The sequence below is a fragment of the Leuciscus leuciscus genome (genome assembly GCF_965113295.1).
Source record: "Leuciscus leuciscus genome assembly, chromosome: 7".
NCBI classification, from domain to species: Eukaryota; Metazoa; Chordata; class Actinopteri; order Cypriniformes; family Leuciscidae; genus Leuciscus; species Leuciscus leuciscus.
The window spans coordinates 7,880,227-7,899,131 of NC_138731.1; the positions used below are offsets into that span (position 1 = coordinate 7,880,227).

Consider the following 18,905-nt stretch of genomic DNA (forward strand, 5'->3'; position numbering starts at 1 on the left):
TTGTGGTCAGGTGATCAGGTGGTTGTGGTCAGGTGATAAGATGGTTGTGGTCAGGTGATCTGATGGTTGTGGTCAGGTGATCTGATGGTTGTGGTCAGGTGATCAGATGGTCAGGTGATCAGATGATTGTGGTCAGGTGATCTGATGGTTGTGGACAGGTGATCAGATGGTTGTGGTCAGGTGATCAGGTGATCAGATGGTTGTGGTCAGGTGATCAGTGTGCTGGGGCGTGTCAGCAGTGAGACCTGTGTCAGAGGCAGGCCACTGTTACTCAGGGATCCGTGATGCACCCTGGGATCACTGTGGAAACGCTGCTTCAGGCGCCACCGTCTCCACCGCCTGTGAACTTCATATTGTACCTGCCAAAAGTTAAAGGTCGATAGTTGTTAAGGCTTACCAGTGAAACATAAAACAGAACCGTCTTGCTTCCCATGCCTAGAGCAGGATCTGATAATGACAAATGTGTCTAAAATGTGTGATGAATTAAACTCAGTCCACCCCTGGAAAGCATAATCTCAGATAATTTGATTCAAATTTCAATCTTTTTTAATTCACTCACCTCTCCATTTAAAAAGCAGTACAGCAGTGCCACAATAAAGCCCTGTAATAGCAAACACAACATGAAGCAGAACCAAAAGACCACGGTGGATAATTTCATAAAGCCAGAGAGAGTGAAGATAAATGACAACAACCTATATATACACTATAGGCTAAAGAAAATCTCAACTGCTCGATTGCATGTATCGTAGCAAAATGTAAACTATATTATCGCCCAACTCTATATGCGAATTTAAGGCATGAAGATATTTCAAAACAGATCGTCTGCTTTGAAACTGTGTGTTTTATGAAAAGAGCTATATAAGTACATATTACTTGACTTGACTTTTCCTGTGTGTATGAGAAAAAAAGAGAGAGGTTGAACTGTATATCATCACCTGTGTGGATGCTAATGCTAGCTCAATGAAATTCCAGATTTTGAAGGTTAGCACGCTCACTCGATCCGGGAAAAAGGCAAAGAGCACATACTGCAGCCCAAACAGGGACACTAGGAGAAATGTCGATTTCGCCAGTTTCCTACGGCATAAAAAAAAGATTAAAAGTTCTTCTTGTTCATGCACTCATTTATATTTCAATCAAATAAACCTGTTTTTTAAACTGGAGTGTGTAATTTCTGTGACCCTAGCTGTACCAAATAAAATTGTGCATATTACTTGCCTGTCACAGTAATCACAGTCATTATTATTGCCGTTGTGTTTGGTACCACTAGTGACGCACAGTTAAATGCTGAACGTTCTTTTTTCTCTCACCTGTGATGATTAATTTCATTTCCATGCATGTCACGAGCTTTCAGTTTTGCCACTAACGTCCGGATAATACTCAGATAAAACAGCATGTTTACCTGAAAAACAATTTCCCTTGAGATAATTACAATGACTATTCTAAAAATATTAAAAACATGGCAGGACAGTATTATGACTAATTCTTACAAAAATTATGCAGAGGTGTGACCCTGGATCACAAAACCAGTCACAAGCAGCACGGGTATATTTGTGGCAGTAGCTAACAATACATTGTATGGGTCAAAATCAGATTGTTCTTTTATGCCAAAAATCATTAGGATATTAAGTAAAGTTATATTAATGTTCCATTAAGATATTTTGTAAATTGTCAACCGTAAATATATAAAAAATTTATTTTTGTGAGTGAATGCTGCACTGTCGCGAACATGGACAACTTTAAAGGCGATTTTCTCAATATTTCGATTTTTTCCATCCTCAGATTCCAGATTTTCAAATAGTTGTATCTCAGCCAAATATTGTCCTTTCCTAACAAACCACACATCAATGGAAATATTATTTATTCAGCTTTTTCATGATGTATAAGTCTCAATTTAAAAAAAAATTACCCATGTGACTGGTTTTGTGGTCCAGGTTCACATATTGTAAACAGAGATATTTGAAAGTTAAAACACTGTTTAAATCTGAGAGAACAGGCCAGAAACTTTAACTGGAATGTTTGCTTACTGTGATGAAAATAAGGACTGGTACTCGCAATATCCACCATATCCAGCCATGATCTCTCGTCTCCCAGCATCTGACAACACACACACAAACACACACACACACGTTGTGTTTTCATGTTTAATGGGGACTTTCCATTGACATAATGATTTTTATACTGTACAAACTGTATATTTCTCTCCCCTTACACTAACCCGACCCCTAAACCTACCCATCACACACAACTATATGCTTTGTTGTTGTTTTTTTTCATTTTCAAAAAACATAACTTTGTATGATATATATATATATATATATATATGCTGTTTTCCAAATGGGGACCAAAAAAAGTCCCCACAAGGACAAGGATTTTGGATATTGCCATGTTTGTAGGTGCAACTTGTCCCCATAACTTAGGGTTTACCAGGAACACACACACACACACACACACGCTGTGTGTTCTCATGCACAACCATGCTGGTTTAAAATAACCACTCTTATATAATACAAATACACAGTAATAAATTACATTTTGTCGTTGTCCAGAGGAGGTTGGTATAAATAAAGAAAGTCCCTTGAGAGATCAGACTGAGCTTAAATGAGTATAATTCTGAAACGAAAATAAATCTGAAAATTTCTGAACATGTGTGAAGTGAACGTACCCTTCATCCTGGTGCAGGTATTTGGCCAAACTCCAGCTGATAATAATGAGCATTGGTATCCCTGTGGGAACAAAATTTAATTGTACATCTAATATTGCCAGGATGACACCTAAAACAGGGTAATCACACTAGACATTGCATTCCATTGACTTCCATTCATGCATATGCAAATACAGAAGACACATGTGCCGATCATTCACTACATTCATCTTTTGCAGTTCAAGTTTGCAAGAGATTGCATTACCTGTGAAATTGCATATTGACAACTCAGCTGAAAATCAAACAGCAGACATTTGGGTAGTTGACAAGAAGTTTAGAAGGATATGCCATTTTTGTATAGATTATTATGTATTGTTTATAATTTATTTATTTGTAATGATTCAAAACAGATGCCCTGGTCCATGACATCATATCCTGTTGCTCACATTCATGCCTTGAATTAAATAAATATACCTGCTTAAAGGGATAGTTCACCCAAAAATAAAAATCCTGTCATCATTGTCAGGGTTATGTCTGTTTAGTTTCATTGTGTTCTGGTAAATTTCTGATCTGTTCCTGTTTGCCTGTTTTCCCTTTGCTTGTTTGTTTCCATTGATTCTGATTAGTTATGCACCTGTTTCTGTTCCAGTTAATTAGCTTTACTCTGTGTATTTAAGCCCTTAGTTCCCTAGGTTATTTGTCCAGTCACGCTTATGTGGGACGTGGTTGTGTTTTGTTTCTCTTACGTGTTAGATTTGTGATTAAAGACTGTGTGATTGTATTCCCCATCGTCATGTGCTTCATTGCAACCACACAAACTGTTACAGAAGATGTAAATTATGGACATGCCAGCAGTCCAAATGCTCTGCGTAGAGAAGGAAGAACAAACACTTGAGGACACTCAACAAAATATTTAGAACATGGATTTTGCTGTGTTTGTGGAGTGGGTGCTGGTGAACGACGGATCTCCATTCACCATCTTTCCTGGTGAGGAGGACATCACCAGCACCACTCCGGAACCAAAGCCCAGCCAGCCGCCTCCCCTGCCATTCACGAAAGAAACACCAGGATCCCCCGCAGACATGGAGCCCAAACCTGCTGTGATGCCAGTACCAGAGAGAATACCTGAGCCAATCACTCAGTGGGTATGCTCGTGGAGTACGAGTGCATGGAATGGAGCCCCGCACACACTGAGGGTGAGCTCCAAATGACCTCGGGAAACGTTATGAGGAAGTGGAACAGGATATTCCCCTTAGTCTCCTGCATCTCTGCTGGTCCTGTCCGGCTCCAAGTCTCCTGCATCTCTGCTGGTCCTGTCCGGCTCCAAGTCTCCTGAATCTCTGCTGGTCCTGTCCAGCTCTCAGTCTCCTGCATCTCTGCTGGTCCTGTCCAGCTCTAAGTCTCCTGGGTCTCCTCTGGTCCAGTCCAGCTCTAAATCTCCTGCATCTTTGCTGGTCCCATCCAGCTCTAAGTCTCCTGTGTCTCTGCTTGTCCTGTCCAGCTCTAAGTCTCCTGCATCTCTGATGGTCCTGCCCAGCTCTAAGTCTCCTGCATCTCTGCTGGTCCCACCCAGCTCTCAGTCTCCTGCGTCTCTGCTGGTCCTGTCCAGCTCCAAGTCTCCTGGGTCTCCACTAGTCCTGCCCAGTCCTAAGTCTCCTGCATCTCTGCTGGTCCCATCCAGCTCTCAGTCTCCTGTGTCTCTGCTTGTCCTGTCCAGCTCTAAGTCTCCTGCATCTCTGATGGTCCTGCCCAGCTCTAAGTCTCCTGCGTCTAAGCTTGTCCTGTCCAGCTCTAAGTCTCCTGCATCTCTGCTTGTCCTGTCCAGCTCTAAATCTCCTGCATCTCTGCTGGTCCCATCCATCTCTAAGTCTCCTGCGCCTCTGCTTGTCCTGTCCAGCTCTAAATCTCCTGCATCTCTGCTGGTCCCATCCAGCTCTAAGTATCCTGCATCTCTGCTGGTCCTGCCCAGCTCTAAGTCGCCTGCGTCTCTGCTTGTCCTGTCCAGCTCTAAGTCTCCTGCATCTCTGCTGGTCCTGCCCAGCTTTAAGTCTCCTGCATCTCTGCTGTTCCCACCCAGCTCTCAGTCTCCTGCGTCTCTGCTGGTCCTGTCCAGCTCTAAGTCTCCTGCATCTCTGCTGGTCCTGCCCAGCTCTAAGTCTCCTCCATCTCTGCTGTTCCCACCCAGCTCTCAGTCTCCTGCGTCTCTGCTGGTCCTGTCCAGCTCTAAATCTCCTGCATCTCTGCTGGTCCCATCCAGCTCTAAGTCTCCTGGGTCTCTGCTTGTCCTGCCAGCTCCAAGTCTCCTGCATCTCTGCTGGTCCTGTCCAGCTCTAAATCTCCTGCATCTCTGCTGGTCCCATCCAGCTCTAAGTCTCCTGCATCTCTGCTTGTCCTGTCCAGCTCTAAGTCTCCTGCATCCTGCATCTCTGCTGGTCCTGCCCAGCTCTAAGTCTCCTTCGTCTCTGCTGGTCCTGCATAGCTCTAAGTCTCCTGCGTCTCTGCTGATCCTGCCCAGCTCCAAGTCTCCTGCATCTCTGCTGGTCCTGTCCAGCTCTAAGTCTCCCGCGTCACTGCTGGTCCTGTCCAGCTCCAAGTCTCCTGCATCTCTGCTGGTCCCGTCCAGCTCTAAGTCTCCTGCGTCTCTGCTGAACCTGCACAGCTCCAAGTCTCCTGTGTCTCTGCTGAATCCGCCCAGCTCCAAGTCTCCTGCGTCTCTGCTGGTCCTGCATAGCTCTAAGTCTCCTGTGTCTCTTCTGAACCCGCACAGCTCCAAGTCTCCTGTGTCTCTGCTGAATCCGCCCAGCTCCAAGTCTCCTGTGTCTCTGCTGGTCCTGCCCAGCTCCAAGTCTCCTGCGTCTCTGCTGGTCCCACCCAGTCCCCCTCTCCCACCTCATCTGCCATAGACAGCCAGTCAGTCCTTCGGCCCCACCTTCGTTTGCTCCCCTCAGTCCCTTGGCTCCCCCTCTGTTGACTCCACTCTGCTGGGGGGATCTTCCTCTAATCTTCTGGTCTCCAGCTCCGCCTTGGCAAGGGAATACCCTGGCTCCGTTTCCAGCTGCCGAGCACGTCATTCCACTTCGGCTCGTCGATCAGTCAACTCCACCTTGGCTCCTCCCTCCCTCAGATCCACCTAGGGCTTTCATCCTTACGGCTCTACCAGGCTCCCTCATCCCTCCGGCTCCACCTTGGTCAGTCGTCGCACTGCCTGTGCCACAGACTTCTGGGCTTTCAGCTGCACTTCATGCTTCCACCCCTTCAGCTTTGTCGGGCTCTGCTTCCCTCCAGCTCCGCCTTGTTCCTCAGTCCCACCGGCTCTTTATCAGTCCTCTGGCACTCTGGCTCCGCCTCAGCCTCCAGATCCATTGGCCTCCTCCATCTTTTCCTGTTTGCCTGATTTCCCTTTGCTTGTTTGTTTCCATGGATTCTGATTAGCTATGCACCTGTTTCTGTTTCAGTTCATTAGCGTCACTATGTGTATTTAAGCCCTTAGTTCCCTTGGTTCTTTGTTCAGCCTCACTTATGTGGAATGTGGCTGTGTTTTGTTCCTTGTGTTTCTCCTACGTTTTAGATTTGTAATTAATTATAGGACTGTGTGTTTGTATTATCCATCGTCATGCACTTCATTGCAACCACACAAACTGTTACATCCATTTATTCACCCAAGTGACATTCCAAACCTTACGACTTTTATTTTTCTCTGGAGCACAAAAGAAGATATTTTGATCCATATAATTGATGTCAATGGGAACCAAAATTGTTTGGTTAATAACATTTCTCAGAATATCTTATTTTGTGTTCTGGAGAAAAATGAAAGTCATAAGGTTTGGAATGTCATTTGGGGGAGTAAATGTTGACAGGATTTTAATTTGGGGGTAAACTATCCCTTAAAGACCTCCCCTAAACACAAGAACATTCAACCAAAGACCCTCTTCATTCATCATTTTTGGAGCTCATTCTATAGCAAACCAAAAGCTACACTTTCAAAATTTCAAATGTCACTGAATTACGTAACAAAATATCAGGGCAATTGTGCACAAATGTTACAAGAGCTTTTTTCGGAACTCAGTGAGTTTCAATCCGCTGGGGTTTTAGTGATTTTCCGTGTCTGTATGAAGTCAGTTCTCCTCAAGTTCACAGAGGAATCCTAGCATAATAACCACAGGTGCAGAGCATCACATTAACTAGCAACAAGATCCACTGACAGATAAGTGTCAATTGTTACTGGAGAAAGGAACCTACCCCAGCCGAGCAGGATGTACCAGTGCAGGCGTTTCTTCTGTGAACGCAGTGAGAGGTTAATGAGGCTGTGGAGATAATGACCTTCCACCAGCAGCCAGCTGTAATTTGCCAGGATGCAGTAATTAGACAGGAACAGTGCCACTTTACAGCCAGGCTGAGGGAAACCCCGGAAACATATCATCTTAGAGAGCTTATCTGTGCATTTATTTACCATGTATTTGTACAGTCTAATGCATTTATGTACATGTTTTTGTTGATGTGTGTGTGTGTGTACCGGATGAGAGTTGCAGTGGTAGTACTCCTGTGAGTAATGCAGCGCAGCATCTCTGATGAAGATGAAGATGGCTCTCAGGATGAAGGACAAAAAAAGCTGCATGTGGATAAAGTTACGATTGCAGTGCAGCTTCCTGGAGGGGGGTTGGGATGGAGAGAGATTTAAAGAGAAGATGAGGCCTATAAAACCAATAAAACATGTAACGCATCATGTAAATAAAAATGTGTTTAATTTCATCTGGCATGTGGAATCTTTCAAAACTAGACGTTCTTACCCAAATATAAACGTCAAAATGTTAAACATCTTTATCATCACAACCCCAGCCTGTACAAAATAACTGCAGTATGAAACTTGGAACACCAATGGCAGAATTCTTTGGCTCACAGAGTTTAGCAGAGCGACGGTTTAGGCTCAGGCGAAATTCGCTGCAGTGTCGGGATACTTTCCACTTTCTCGCTCGGAATGACATCTATTTTAATTTTAACTTCTTTTTGGATGATTTACGACTGTTATCACTAACAGAACATGCACTGGATGAGAGTTTCTCTGCACTTGAGGAGCTGCACTCTAACTCTGAAAGTAGATTGTGTGTTGCTTTTAAAAATGAATAGAATGGTTTGTGTGTGTTTAACATGAACTGTCTGTAACTTTCTATGTTTTGTTAGTATGAACATTGTGTAAATAAAAGTTTGTGTAAGTGTAATAATGGCCACACAAAAATCAGCAGCTTCACCAAATTGCATATTTTTGCTCAGTTTGGTCTGAATAAAATTGATGTGTTTTTTCCTCTTCGAGTCTTTATTAGTGGTGTTTGTTAAGGCAAGTATACTTATTAGTGCATACTTAGAGGTACTCCACTATCCCTTCAGTGCATAACACGTCGGCTCTTCAACACAAACCCGTCCTAAACTGCACATGCATCAGTCCGTGTTGTGCATGCCAAATAAAATCAGCCATAATAAATAAATGTCATATCTTATGTCAAAACTGTTTCTGAATGTTATTTACATATGATAATACCTATTATGTTATTCATGATAAGGTAGTATCGTATTATAATGGAATCGTGTTTTTACCGTTAGGAACTTGCGACCATGTTGGCTAACAATGCTTTTGGGAAACACACCCCTGAATACATTAGCAACTGCATAGCAAGTCTTGCTGCTCAGTACTATTAGTACACTTGACATTCAAATGAAACACATGTGAACACACACACACACAAAGACCCAAACACACAGTCTGTTACCTGAACACACACAACACTGTGAGAGCAATGCTGAGTGAGACAAGAGAGATGGCGTATCCCACAGAATACATGATCTTCACATAAAAGAAATACTCGTGTGAGACCAGCCCCTAAGAGAAGAGATAGTCACATTATGTAACATCAACATTGTCATATATCTATTGTGTTTCAGTGAATGTTCTTCTGTGGTACTGGTTCATTGAAATAATAATGTGATGTTACTGTTGTACTGTTTTACAAGCATTTACTGTCTTTCTTTCTTTAATTTTTAATCTGTCCTAAAGGGAAATTTCATGTTTGTTTTTCTTACTTTTATGAAAGAACATGAGCTCAGAAATAAAAAGATTTTTGATATTACCGAGTCGGTGGGGATATGAAAGCTGTCATTAAGCCCATGGCCACAGGCGAGCTCGTACGGCGGGAACATTTCAGACCAGCCATTCTCCGTGCAGTTTTTCATCACAGCTCCTGCGGACAGAGACAAGGAACAAACAACAAGCAACACAATTACAACCCTGTACAACAGCTCGTCCCTGAGGGCCAACCCAGATCACTCTTGATTTTTGTCAAGAATTTATAAGTCCATAATCACATTCGTCTCCCATAATCAGTCATTGTGTTGTTTTATAAAACCTACTGTATCATTTTTGACAGAAGAATTTCTAACATGATGAAAAACGTAATACTTAAAAAGTAACAATCTACTACAGGCCTTCTGTCGTCTGATTGATAGTTCATACTTTTTTAGCAAGTAAAAGTCTTTTACATTTACATTTACATTTACATTTAGTCATTTAGCAGACGCTTTTATCCAAAGCGACTTACAAATTAGGACTAATTTAAGCGAGTCATCATAAAGAGGCAAAAAACAACAACAACACAAGAAGTGCTCAAAATACGAAGTTCAGGTATTATTCAGAGTAGCATAAGCCTGATAAGTGATGTTTCAAAGGGAAAAACATCGGGGGTTTTTTTATTTAAAAAAAAAAAAATTTATGAGGTTAAGTGCTCACGGAAGAGATGGGTTTTTAGCTGTCTTTTGAATGTTGTCAGGGATTCTGCATTCCGGATGAGGGTGGGGAGAGCGTTCCACCAGCATGGAACTGTGAATGAGAATGTTCTGGAAAGTGATTTTGTGGCTTTCTGTGATGGAACCACGAGACGTCGCTCGTTGACCGATCGTAGGTGTCTGGTAGGGATGTAGACCCGTAGGAGTGAGTGAAAGTAGGAGGGAGCTGAGCCTGTGATAGTTCTGTAAGCAAGCGTCAATGCCTTGAACTTGATGCGAGCAGCGAGAGGTAGCCAGTGTAGAGAGATGAACAGAGGAGTGACGTGGGCCCTCTTGGGCTCGTTGAAGACAAGACGAGCTGCAGCATTCTGGATCCTCTGTAGGGGTTTGATTGCACATGCTGGAAGTCCAGCCAGAAGGGCATTGTAGTAGTCAAGCCTAGAGATGACCAGGGCCTGGACGAGAAGTTGTGTTGCATGCTCAGTTAGGAAAGGCCGGATCTTCCTGATGTTGTGCAGTGCAAACCTGCAAGATCGAGCTGTCTTCGAAATGTGGTCTGTGAAGGTCAGCTGGTCATCAAACGTTACTCCAAGATTTCTGACCGACCTTGATGGGGTGATTAATGATGATTCTAGCTGGATGGTGAAGTCGTGCTGTAGAGACGGATTGGCAGGGAGGACGAGAAGCTCAGTCTTTGCCAGGTTGAGCAGCAGGTGATGTTCCTTCATCCATGTGGAGATGTCCGCCAGACAGCTTGAGACCCGTGCAGCTACTGTGGGATCATCTGGTTGAAATGATCTTTTAGTATAATTGTACAAACGTCCTCCTTCAGCTGCGTGTCTTTCTGCGGTCAAATCTGCACTGATTTTTATATGTGACCCTGGATCACAAAATCAGACACAAGTCGCACGGGTATATTTGTGGCAATAGCCAACAATACATTGTGTGGGTGAAAATTATCGATTTTTCTTTTATGCCAAAAATCATTAGGATATTAAGTAAAGATCATGTTCCATGAAGGTATTTTGTAAATTTCCTACCGTAAATATAAAAAACATTTATTTTTGTGAGTGAATGCAGCAAAATCACGAACATAAATGAACAACTTTAAAGGAGATTTTCTCAATGTTTGGATTTTTTTACACCCTCAGATTCCAGATTTTCAAATAGTTGTATCTCGACCAAATATTGTCCTATCCTAACAAACCACATATCAATGGAAAGCTTATTTATTCAGCTTTGAGATGATATATAAATCTCAATGTCAAAAAATTTACCCATGTGATTGGTTTTGTCGTCCAAGGTCACATATTTTTAATATTCTTTCACACTAATGGACTGAATCAACTTAGGTTTCCTTGCATGGTATTTTCCATACATCATATTTTAGAACAATCATGTTCAAATATGTCTCAGATATGATCATCAGGCTTTTGAGGAAGTTATTTGTTCATCTCTGAATCATCATTGTATTGCATTGCATTATATGTTTTAAAACTACAGAGTTTGATCATAAAACAAAGCATTTCAATATCATATTACTAAGACATATTGGCAGATATAGATGACTGATATGTATATGCATTTTATGTAAGTAGTCACTATATACTGTTATAAAGATCTCACTGATGTATATTACAAGCATCCGAATTTTATTTGACTTTTTGGCCATATAAATATCAGCATTTGTTCCAAATAGCATATTTTTGCTCAGTTTGCTTTACAAGGTTAAAGATATAAAATTCAGGAAGGCTTGTCTGTGAAAACCAAGATGCACCTGACCTTTAACACGAAGAAAATTGTGGCACGGCCGAGACACAGTCTCTCCCACTTCAGCATGAGGCCAACAGTTCAGATCATCCCATAAAGCACTGCAACCTGTCCAGAGGGGATGGAGGTGGAGTAAAACAGAATTAGGAGCAAATCTGAACAGTGTGATAACAATCAATCCACGTATCTAATTATTGCTCTACTAATATTCTAAAATGTAAAAATCCCCAATTCTTTGGTTACACGATTGCGGCTTGACTTTTGTCTCATTTCTCAGCATTGCATCGCCACCGGGTACAGTCCAAATATACAGTCCGAATTTCAACCAAATAGAGCGTTCCTAACCACGAAAATCCATGCAAATTCATTGGTTAATAATAAAGACTGGGAGCTCTAAAGAACATTCAGCACTTAAAACTTCTGCAATTTGGAAATTTTATGTACAGAAAACTAGGAGTTTCCATATATTAAAATAGTAAGTTGTCGTCATTACATCAGATGTGCCAGAGGAAACTATATATAAACTATATTAGCCTACATGGGGGAAGGGGGGGCATTGAATATTGTTGTGGACAGTGGACATTTTGCCAAAAAAGTGGAAGCTGTTGGGGTGACCATACTTTTAGCCATATGGTGTACTTGCATTTCAGCAGATTCATTAGGACTGTTAGATTACATCACCAACTTAATTTTCATAAACTTCGTTTATGTAGTAGCCTTTCAGATTGTTCATTCACCCCCAAGCCTTACTAATCAGATAAGAAAGTGTATGAGGATTACTCTTTATTGTTTGCAGTCAAATGCAATCTATTTGCGTTCCTGCACTTTCTCTCTCTCTCTCTCTCTCTCTCTCTCTCTCTCTCTCTCTCTCTCTCTCTCTCTCTCTCTCTCTCTTTCTTTCTATCTCTCTCTCTCTCTCTCTCCCTTTCTTTCTATCTCTCTCTCTCTCTCTCTCCCTCTCCCTTTCTTTCTCTCTCTCTCTCTCTCTCTCTCTCCCTTTCTCTCTCTCTCTCTCTCCCTTTCTTTCTTTCTCTCCCCCTCTCTCTCTCTCTCTCTCTCTCTCTCTCTCTCTCTCTCTCTCTCTCTCTCTCTCTCTCTCCCTTTCTCTCTCTCTCTCCCTCTCTCTCTCTCTCTCTCTCCCTTTCTTTCTATCTCTCTCTCTCTCTCTCTCTCTCTCCCTTTCTTTCTCTCTCTCTCTCTCCCTCTCTCCCTTTCTCTCTCTCTCTCTCTCCCTTTCTTTCTTTCTCTCCCCCTCTCTCTCTCTCTCTCTCCCTTTCTCTCTCTCTCTCCCTCTCTCCCTCTCTCCCTCTCTCTCTCTCTCTCTCTCTCTCTCTCTCAGTATGGCACAGTATCTGATTTATCCCCCTTTGCAGTCTCTCCCTCTCCGTCTGATGAATGGCAGGAAAAGTTGTAAACGTTTCTCTTGGTACTTTCGCCAATGAAATACAGATAGGAGACTTTGTGAGGACCAAGAGATCTGTACAGTGTTTTACTGTTATTGTGATGTCTGTGTTGACAGGCCTGTATTGACTGCATCCTGTGTATGTAAAGGACGGTCAATATTTTGAGAAAGACTTTCTGCTAATAGAGTGAGAAAACTTAAGCCCTTTTCACACTGACAGTTTTATTGCTGGAGGTCTGAGAGTGGTCGAGTGCAGGTTATTCCTACTGATGGACGAGTATTCTAGAAAGCATGTTATGCTACATACCTGGGTTAATTCACAGATAAGAAGTTTAGCAGTAATATAAGCAGTAGAAAAGATGGCGGAACTAATTTCATCTTGTCAAATTGAGTAACCAATACTCACATTTTCTCATTGCCTAAACAAACACAAAGTTGTATTAAACTTTAAAACTCAAAAATGACAAAGGGTGTACTCACACTAGGCACAGTTGTCTTGTACCGTGCCCTGGCGCGATTGTCCCACATCCCCACTCCCCCGCTGGCCTGGACTCACATTGCATTTCTAGGCCGGAGCACGCTTTCGCTAATAGACTGCCTAATAGATTTATTATTTATGCCATGCGGCTATTTTCGCCAAGCTATTTGGGTTGGTGGGCAAAGTGTATGTCGCTTGCAGGTCAGGTCAGGCTGGTGCATGTCTGCACACCATGGCGTTGTTACAGGCATACCAGGCTGACCTGCTAAAAAACCTGAATGAATTGGCAAGGGAATTGGGCCGGAGGTGGTGAAAGAACTCGGGCCACAGATCTGGATCTCCACATCACCAAGCAAATGGACTTCTCCAACCGGTAGACGTTGCCCTTGGGAAGTCCGTCTGCTTACCCTGCAACCTACGTTGATTCAAGGCACAGTGGTTTCCAGCAGGTCAGTTACCCCGTATCTGCCCCAAAACAGGGAGGAACTGGGATGCCTGGATCCTCAGAGGAGGATATTGGAGAAGTATATTCAGCCATTCCCTACTGGTGAGCCGCTTCAGGGCATCAAATGTATTACTCCTCTTACCCCAGAGATCGGTCTCGAGAGGTTGATACCCTTTCAGACCATATGGCTGCATGGCAACTTGCCTAATGTGTCTCCTTGGGTTCTGCAAACTGTGGAACGGGGTTACAGGATCCAGTTTCAATCTGGTCCCCCTCATTTAAAAAAGGCCATAAAACTGCTCCTTTTCTCGAAAGGGAATCAGGCTATTACAGCTGGTACTTTTTAGTTCCTAAGACAGATTGAGGCCAATTTTGTATTTATGTCATCTGAACCATACTCTATGGACATACAGGTTCAAGATGTTAACACTAAAGGCCATTGAGTCCTAAATCAGGTCCGAGGACTGGTTTGTCACTACGGATTTAAAAGACGTATACTTTCATATATATCCATCCTTCCCCAGAACAGGAAGTTCCTCAGGTTCTTTCTTTCAAACTTATCAGGATGCACCTTCATTAAGTGCATGGATGCAGCTCTGGCTCCTTTATCATACCAGGGTATTCGTGTACTCAATCACTTCGATGACTGGTTCATTCTAGCCGGAGTACAAGGTGATGGTAGTTCGACATTGAGATGTTGTTTCTGCCCACATAAGGTGCCTGGGTTTAAGACTGAACTCCAAGAAATGTGTAGTTTCTCCAGTTCACCCTCTAAAACAGATGCCAAAGTACCCTAGTGAACTGGTAGAAACCTTGGTTCTTAACCCAAGGGCTCATGTTGGGAGCATCATGCCATCGCAAAACATTAAAGACAGATACTTCTCTTATGGGGGGCTATCTTAGATGGCCATTCAGCTCAAGGTCGGTGGAAAGGTCACCACCTTTCATGGCACATAAATTGCCTTCATGAGGGCTGTGTTTCTGGCACTGAAATACTTACTCTCAGATCTCAAGGGTTACCATATTCTTGTCCAGTCAGACAATGCATTGGTAGTCTTACATCGGTCTGCATTTGTGCCCTTTTTCCAGATTGGCGAGCCAGATTTTGTTCTAGGCTCAGGCCAAGCTGTTATCAGTAAGAGCAGTCGACACCCCTGGGCACCTGAATCAGGGGGCAGAATCCTGTCGAGGCAGGGGCTGAGGCCCAGGGAATGGAGACTTCACCCATTTGGTGTGAACTTGATATGGAAAAAAAATATGTGAAAAGTGGACCTTTTCGCATCAGAGACTCTGACATGCTGTCCGCTCTGGTTCTGCCTCACACCTCCAGAACCGTTTGGGCTGGATGCCATTGTGCAGAAGTGGCAGAGGCTGTGCCTGCTGTCCCCGAACACTCCCCCATTCCCAGGAGTCCTAGCTGAGCTTATTACTTACAGTCCTGTTTTGGCCGGCCCAAGTTTGGCTTTCAGACCTAATACCTCTCCGGGATATCAGTCTGGAGGGATCTTGTGTCTCAGGCAGATGGCACAATTTATCACACCCGACTCAATATATGGAGACTTTAGATATGGCTCCTGAGGCGGACCAATTGATGGTACATACCTAGGGAGGCAACCTTTGGTATCTCGTTTCCTAAAGGGAGCAAGATGTCTTAGGACTTTTGCCAGTCTAGAGTTCCTTTTGGGACCTTGCTATTGTACTGGAAGGTCTGGCAAGGGCTCCTTTTTACCCTATTGAGTCAGCCTCTGAGAAACTTCTGACTCTTAAGGTGGCTATTCTTCAGCAATTGCTTTGCTAAAGAGTGTAGGAGGGTTGCAGGCCCTGTCCAGCTCCTCCTGATTAAAGTTTGCTCCGAGTGGAGTCAGAGCTATTCTACGTCCTAGGCTGGATTATGTTACAAAGGTGGTCAGAACAACTGTTCGTCTGTTTTGGAGAACGCAGCAGGGGTTCTGCAGGGTTCTGAGCAGTCATATGTACACCACATTTCACGTCATATGACTATCGGCAGCCAAAAGAATTAAGGCCATTGCACACTGACTCCGAAATTTTCGTATGCGTTTTTTCGTGTTCGTCAGCCTTAAAATTCGTCACGCACAGAAACCTTGCACACCGAGTCCGATGCATATTTATTAAACCTTTGCGGAAAAAAACGCAAAAAATACTAAATGGATTCGTCAAGCAGTGAGGATGATTTTGTTGCCCTCTTTCTTCTTAAAAAGAGAAAAAGAAAGAGGAAATATTGGGTCCACCCAATACTGAGATTGCGCCGAGAGGAAGGAGAGTTTCACCTTATCATTATCAAGGAGTTGCGAAATTATCCCGAGCGATTCAAAATTTACCTCAGAATGTCAGTGGAACAGTTTGATGCTTTGCTAGCGATACTGGAGCCACATATTAAAAAGACCACCACCAATTTCCGTGAACCAATCGATCCTGAACAGTGACTGGCAGTATGTCGTATGGGCACACACACACACACACACGCAGACGGCCGGCGGAAGCGCTGGGCAGACAGAACAGCTGTATACAGGTTATATTTTATACCCAAATAATACATGATTAGTAATCGAATTGGCTGCTCAATCCATTGTGGATTTTGTCGTTCGCTTGTACGGTGGCTCTGAATTGTTAAAAAAACTCTCAAAATACTGGCTGTGGATGCGAAAAACGCAGAAAATCGAACCCTATCCGAATTTTTTTATTACGGACGAAAGTTTCGTAGACAGTGTGCAAGCGTGATTGACATAACGTGAGGTCGAATATTTTTTTTAACGTGCGAAAATTTCGGATGCGAATTTCGGACTCAGTGTGCAATGGCCTTTAGCGTAATTTAAAATATGCTTTAGACCGGTCACGCGAAAGCGTTCCCAAAGCGTCAATATTCAGATGTAGCAACTCGTTCCCTACTCAAAAATACAGTGTTGAAGTCGTAACCCAAGACGCTTTCTGATCTTTCAAATGATGAGGACTTGGGCTGGAATTGATACGGTAAAACCCACGCCATTGTTACTGTTCGTATCACTGTGTATCAAGTGCTGAGGAAGATCCGGAGCTTAAATTCTGATATGCTAATGGCTGTTCGGTTTCCAAAATACACTGTAAGCAGTCGACCAATCACAACAGAGTAGGCCATCTAACCAATCAGAGGACAGTAGGCTCTCGGAAAGGCTGTGTTTAGAGAGACTGAATCATTTATCAAACCATTTCAATTGTTACAATTAATGAGTAATAATAATAATAATAATACTGTTTATATGAATGTTTATAAATTTAAATGATTGTAAATGCATTAATGAAAATTCATATAAGCAATGTTTAATTCACTGGAAGCTGGGAAGTCTGTTGCCATTAGACGTTCCAACTATATACAACTATATCAGGGATTGCTTTATCACTCTCACTTTGTCCAAATCACTGTCCGTGTAAACGGATTATTGAGTATTAGACTTTATGATACTGTCACTTAAACACACACACACCCTCTCTCAACTGAAAATGTATCCCGAGTAGGCAATAGTTGTGCCAGCGTTAGACCAGCAATTGTGCGTGTACACTGCGCTGAATGGCATTATATATCTATAATCTGATAAGGGTGTGATTTATGGAGTATGGATTATGGAGGCCATTCTCTAAACTTCCCCCCAGATATCACATTACAACTCTCAGGAACACACATAAACACTTAACATTTTGTTTGTCCACATAAACAACAAGTATAAAGGCATTAGGTGTATTGATGTGTATGGAGCAGGCTTGTGGAAAACACTCTGGGCATATCGAAAAGAGCTGCCCTCTATATGAACTCAATCTTCTCATTAAGTGTTTGTGTATGAGAGACATAGTGAATGTAATGGCTTGCCTGTGTGTGTGGACCCGGTCTCTGTCAGGTTCTCTTGATAGATGATTTTGAGGCAGTCATCCTCCTCTCTGAGTAGCTCAAACTCTAAATCACATTCTGGCGGAATGGCACACACCTTCACACACACACACACACACACACACACACACACACACACACACACACACACACACACACACACACACACACACACACACACACACATTTGTATCAAACACAAACCAAACATTACTTAACTACATTAGTTAACATGAACTAACAAAGAAAAATATGTGTACAGCATTTATCAATCTTAGTTAATGTTAATCTCAACATTTATACATTTTTATACTAATAATTAACATGAACATTTTTATTAACTAACATCAAAGAAGGTTAATAAAATGCAGTAAAAATATATTGATCATTGTTAGTTCATGTAAGTTCATGCATTAACTGTTATCAAATGAGAAATGTAGCCTATCAACCAAACCACCCAGAAAGCAAGGATTCAAATAAAGAAATTAAATATAAAAATATAATGCAATATGCAATAATTCTCGGGACAAGGGGCTTTTGTAAATTCGGGTCAAGTTGTCACACGTTTTGTATGCTGTAATTTAATACTATTTATTGATTAAATATCTATTGGTGAGAACAATAGTTTAATATTTATATAAGTAATGTTTGTTGTTTCATGAAATGTTTTGCGTTTATAGCTTTGAATCAACAAACAAGCTACAATTACCCCATAACGTGATACCATGCCCCTCTATCTTAACTATAAAATAATATAAAATAAACTTTAAATCATATAAAACAGTTTCTGTAGTGCGTCACCTGTATCATGTTCATAGCTACTGATCTGAACTCACGTGAGAATAGACGTGAAGTAAAGTCGCGAAAGCAACCAAGTGTAAAACGGCAGAAATCTTCATTTACAAATCTCCTGACGGCAGAACTCGATAGCAACCCAATAATTCCCGTCTCCTGATGGAAAAATCTCCAGGCGCTCGGTCCTTCTGAAGGAAAGTTTAATCTCCTCGAGCATTCCTTGACGCTCGAGCGCAGTGAACAGACATGAATGTGCGCGCGATGCGTCCGGTCAAACTCGGCACGTGAACCACTGATGATGATCCAGACACTTCATCTGACATCTCCTCCAAACATCTATCTGACTATTAACTGCGCTCAGATGTGCTCTCACTCTCAGCACAACCTAGCCATCATCTGCTGCACTCAAAGAAAATGTTATCAATCAGAAACGTGCTGTGAAACGTCTCGTAAATGCACTTTAACAAAGCAAGAAATATGTACATTTCCATAGGCTATTTGCATAATTGTAATTAATTACTTGATTTTTACATTTTCTGAAGACAATGTGAAATGTATAACATTTTGTAGTGAGTTTTAACCCTCTAGGATGCTATGCAATTACTAAGGTGTTCTGAGTGAATTTTCATATTTGGTTGCTATAGGATCTCTCCATAAATGGAATTCTATGGGATATTTTCTGTTTTCCAGAATAACATTTGTAACCCACTGACCTTCATTGCATAG

General features: G+C 42.3%; 1 protein-coding gene across 1 annotated transcript; it reads right to left on the minus strand.

Annotated features, from left to right (window-relative positions):
• Nucleotides 1–204: 204 nt before the first annotated feature.
• Nucleotides 205–18,537, minus strand: sctr (secretin receptor). The gene is made up of 13 exons (XM_082176214.1): nt 18,221–18,537; nt 17,367–17,481; nt 11,195–11,290; nt 8,762–8,871; nt 8,404–8,513; nt 7,155–7,287; nt 6,881–7,034; nt 2,663–2,723; nt 2,025–2,094; nt 1,308–1,399; nt 936–1,074; nt 560–601; nt 205–359 (listed from the first exon to the last, which is right to left on the minus strand). The coding sequence occupies exons 1-13, from the start codon at nt 18,281–18,283 to the stop codon at nt 207–209; spliced, it is 1,338 nt and encodes a 445-aa protein (XP_082032340.1). The 5' UTR covers nt 18,284–18,537; the 3' UTR covers nt 205–206.
• Between the last annotated feature and the right edge of the window lie 368 nt (nt 18,538–18,905).

What these genes read in the sequence shown, in the direction of transcription:
- sctr (XM_082176214.1), bottom strand. Translation starts at nt 18,283, where the DNA reads ATGAAGATTTCTGCCGTTTTACACTTGGTTGCTTTCGCGACTTTACTT. An exon ending in TACTTCACGTCTATTCTCAC is followed by an intron (nt 17,482 to 18,220) that starts GTGAGTTCAGAT and finishes GTGTGTGTGAAG; the next exon opens with GTGTGTGCCATTCCGCCAGA. An exon ending in ACAGTGTTGTGTGTGTTCAG is followed by an intron (nt 7,288 to 8,403) that starts GTAACAGACTGT and finishes ACCCCCCTCCAG; the next exon opens with GAAGCTGCACTGCAATCGTA.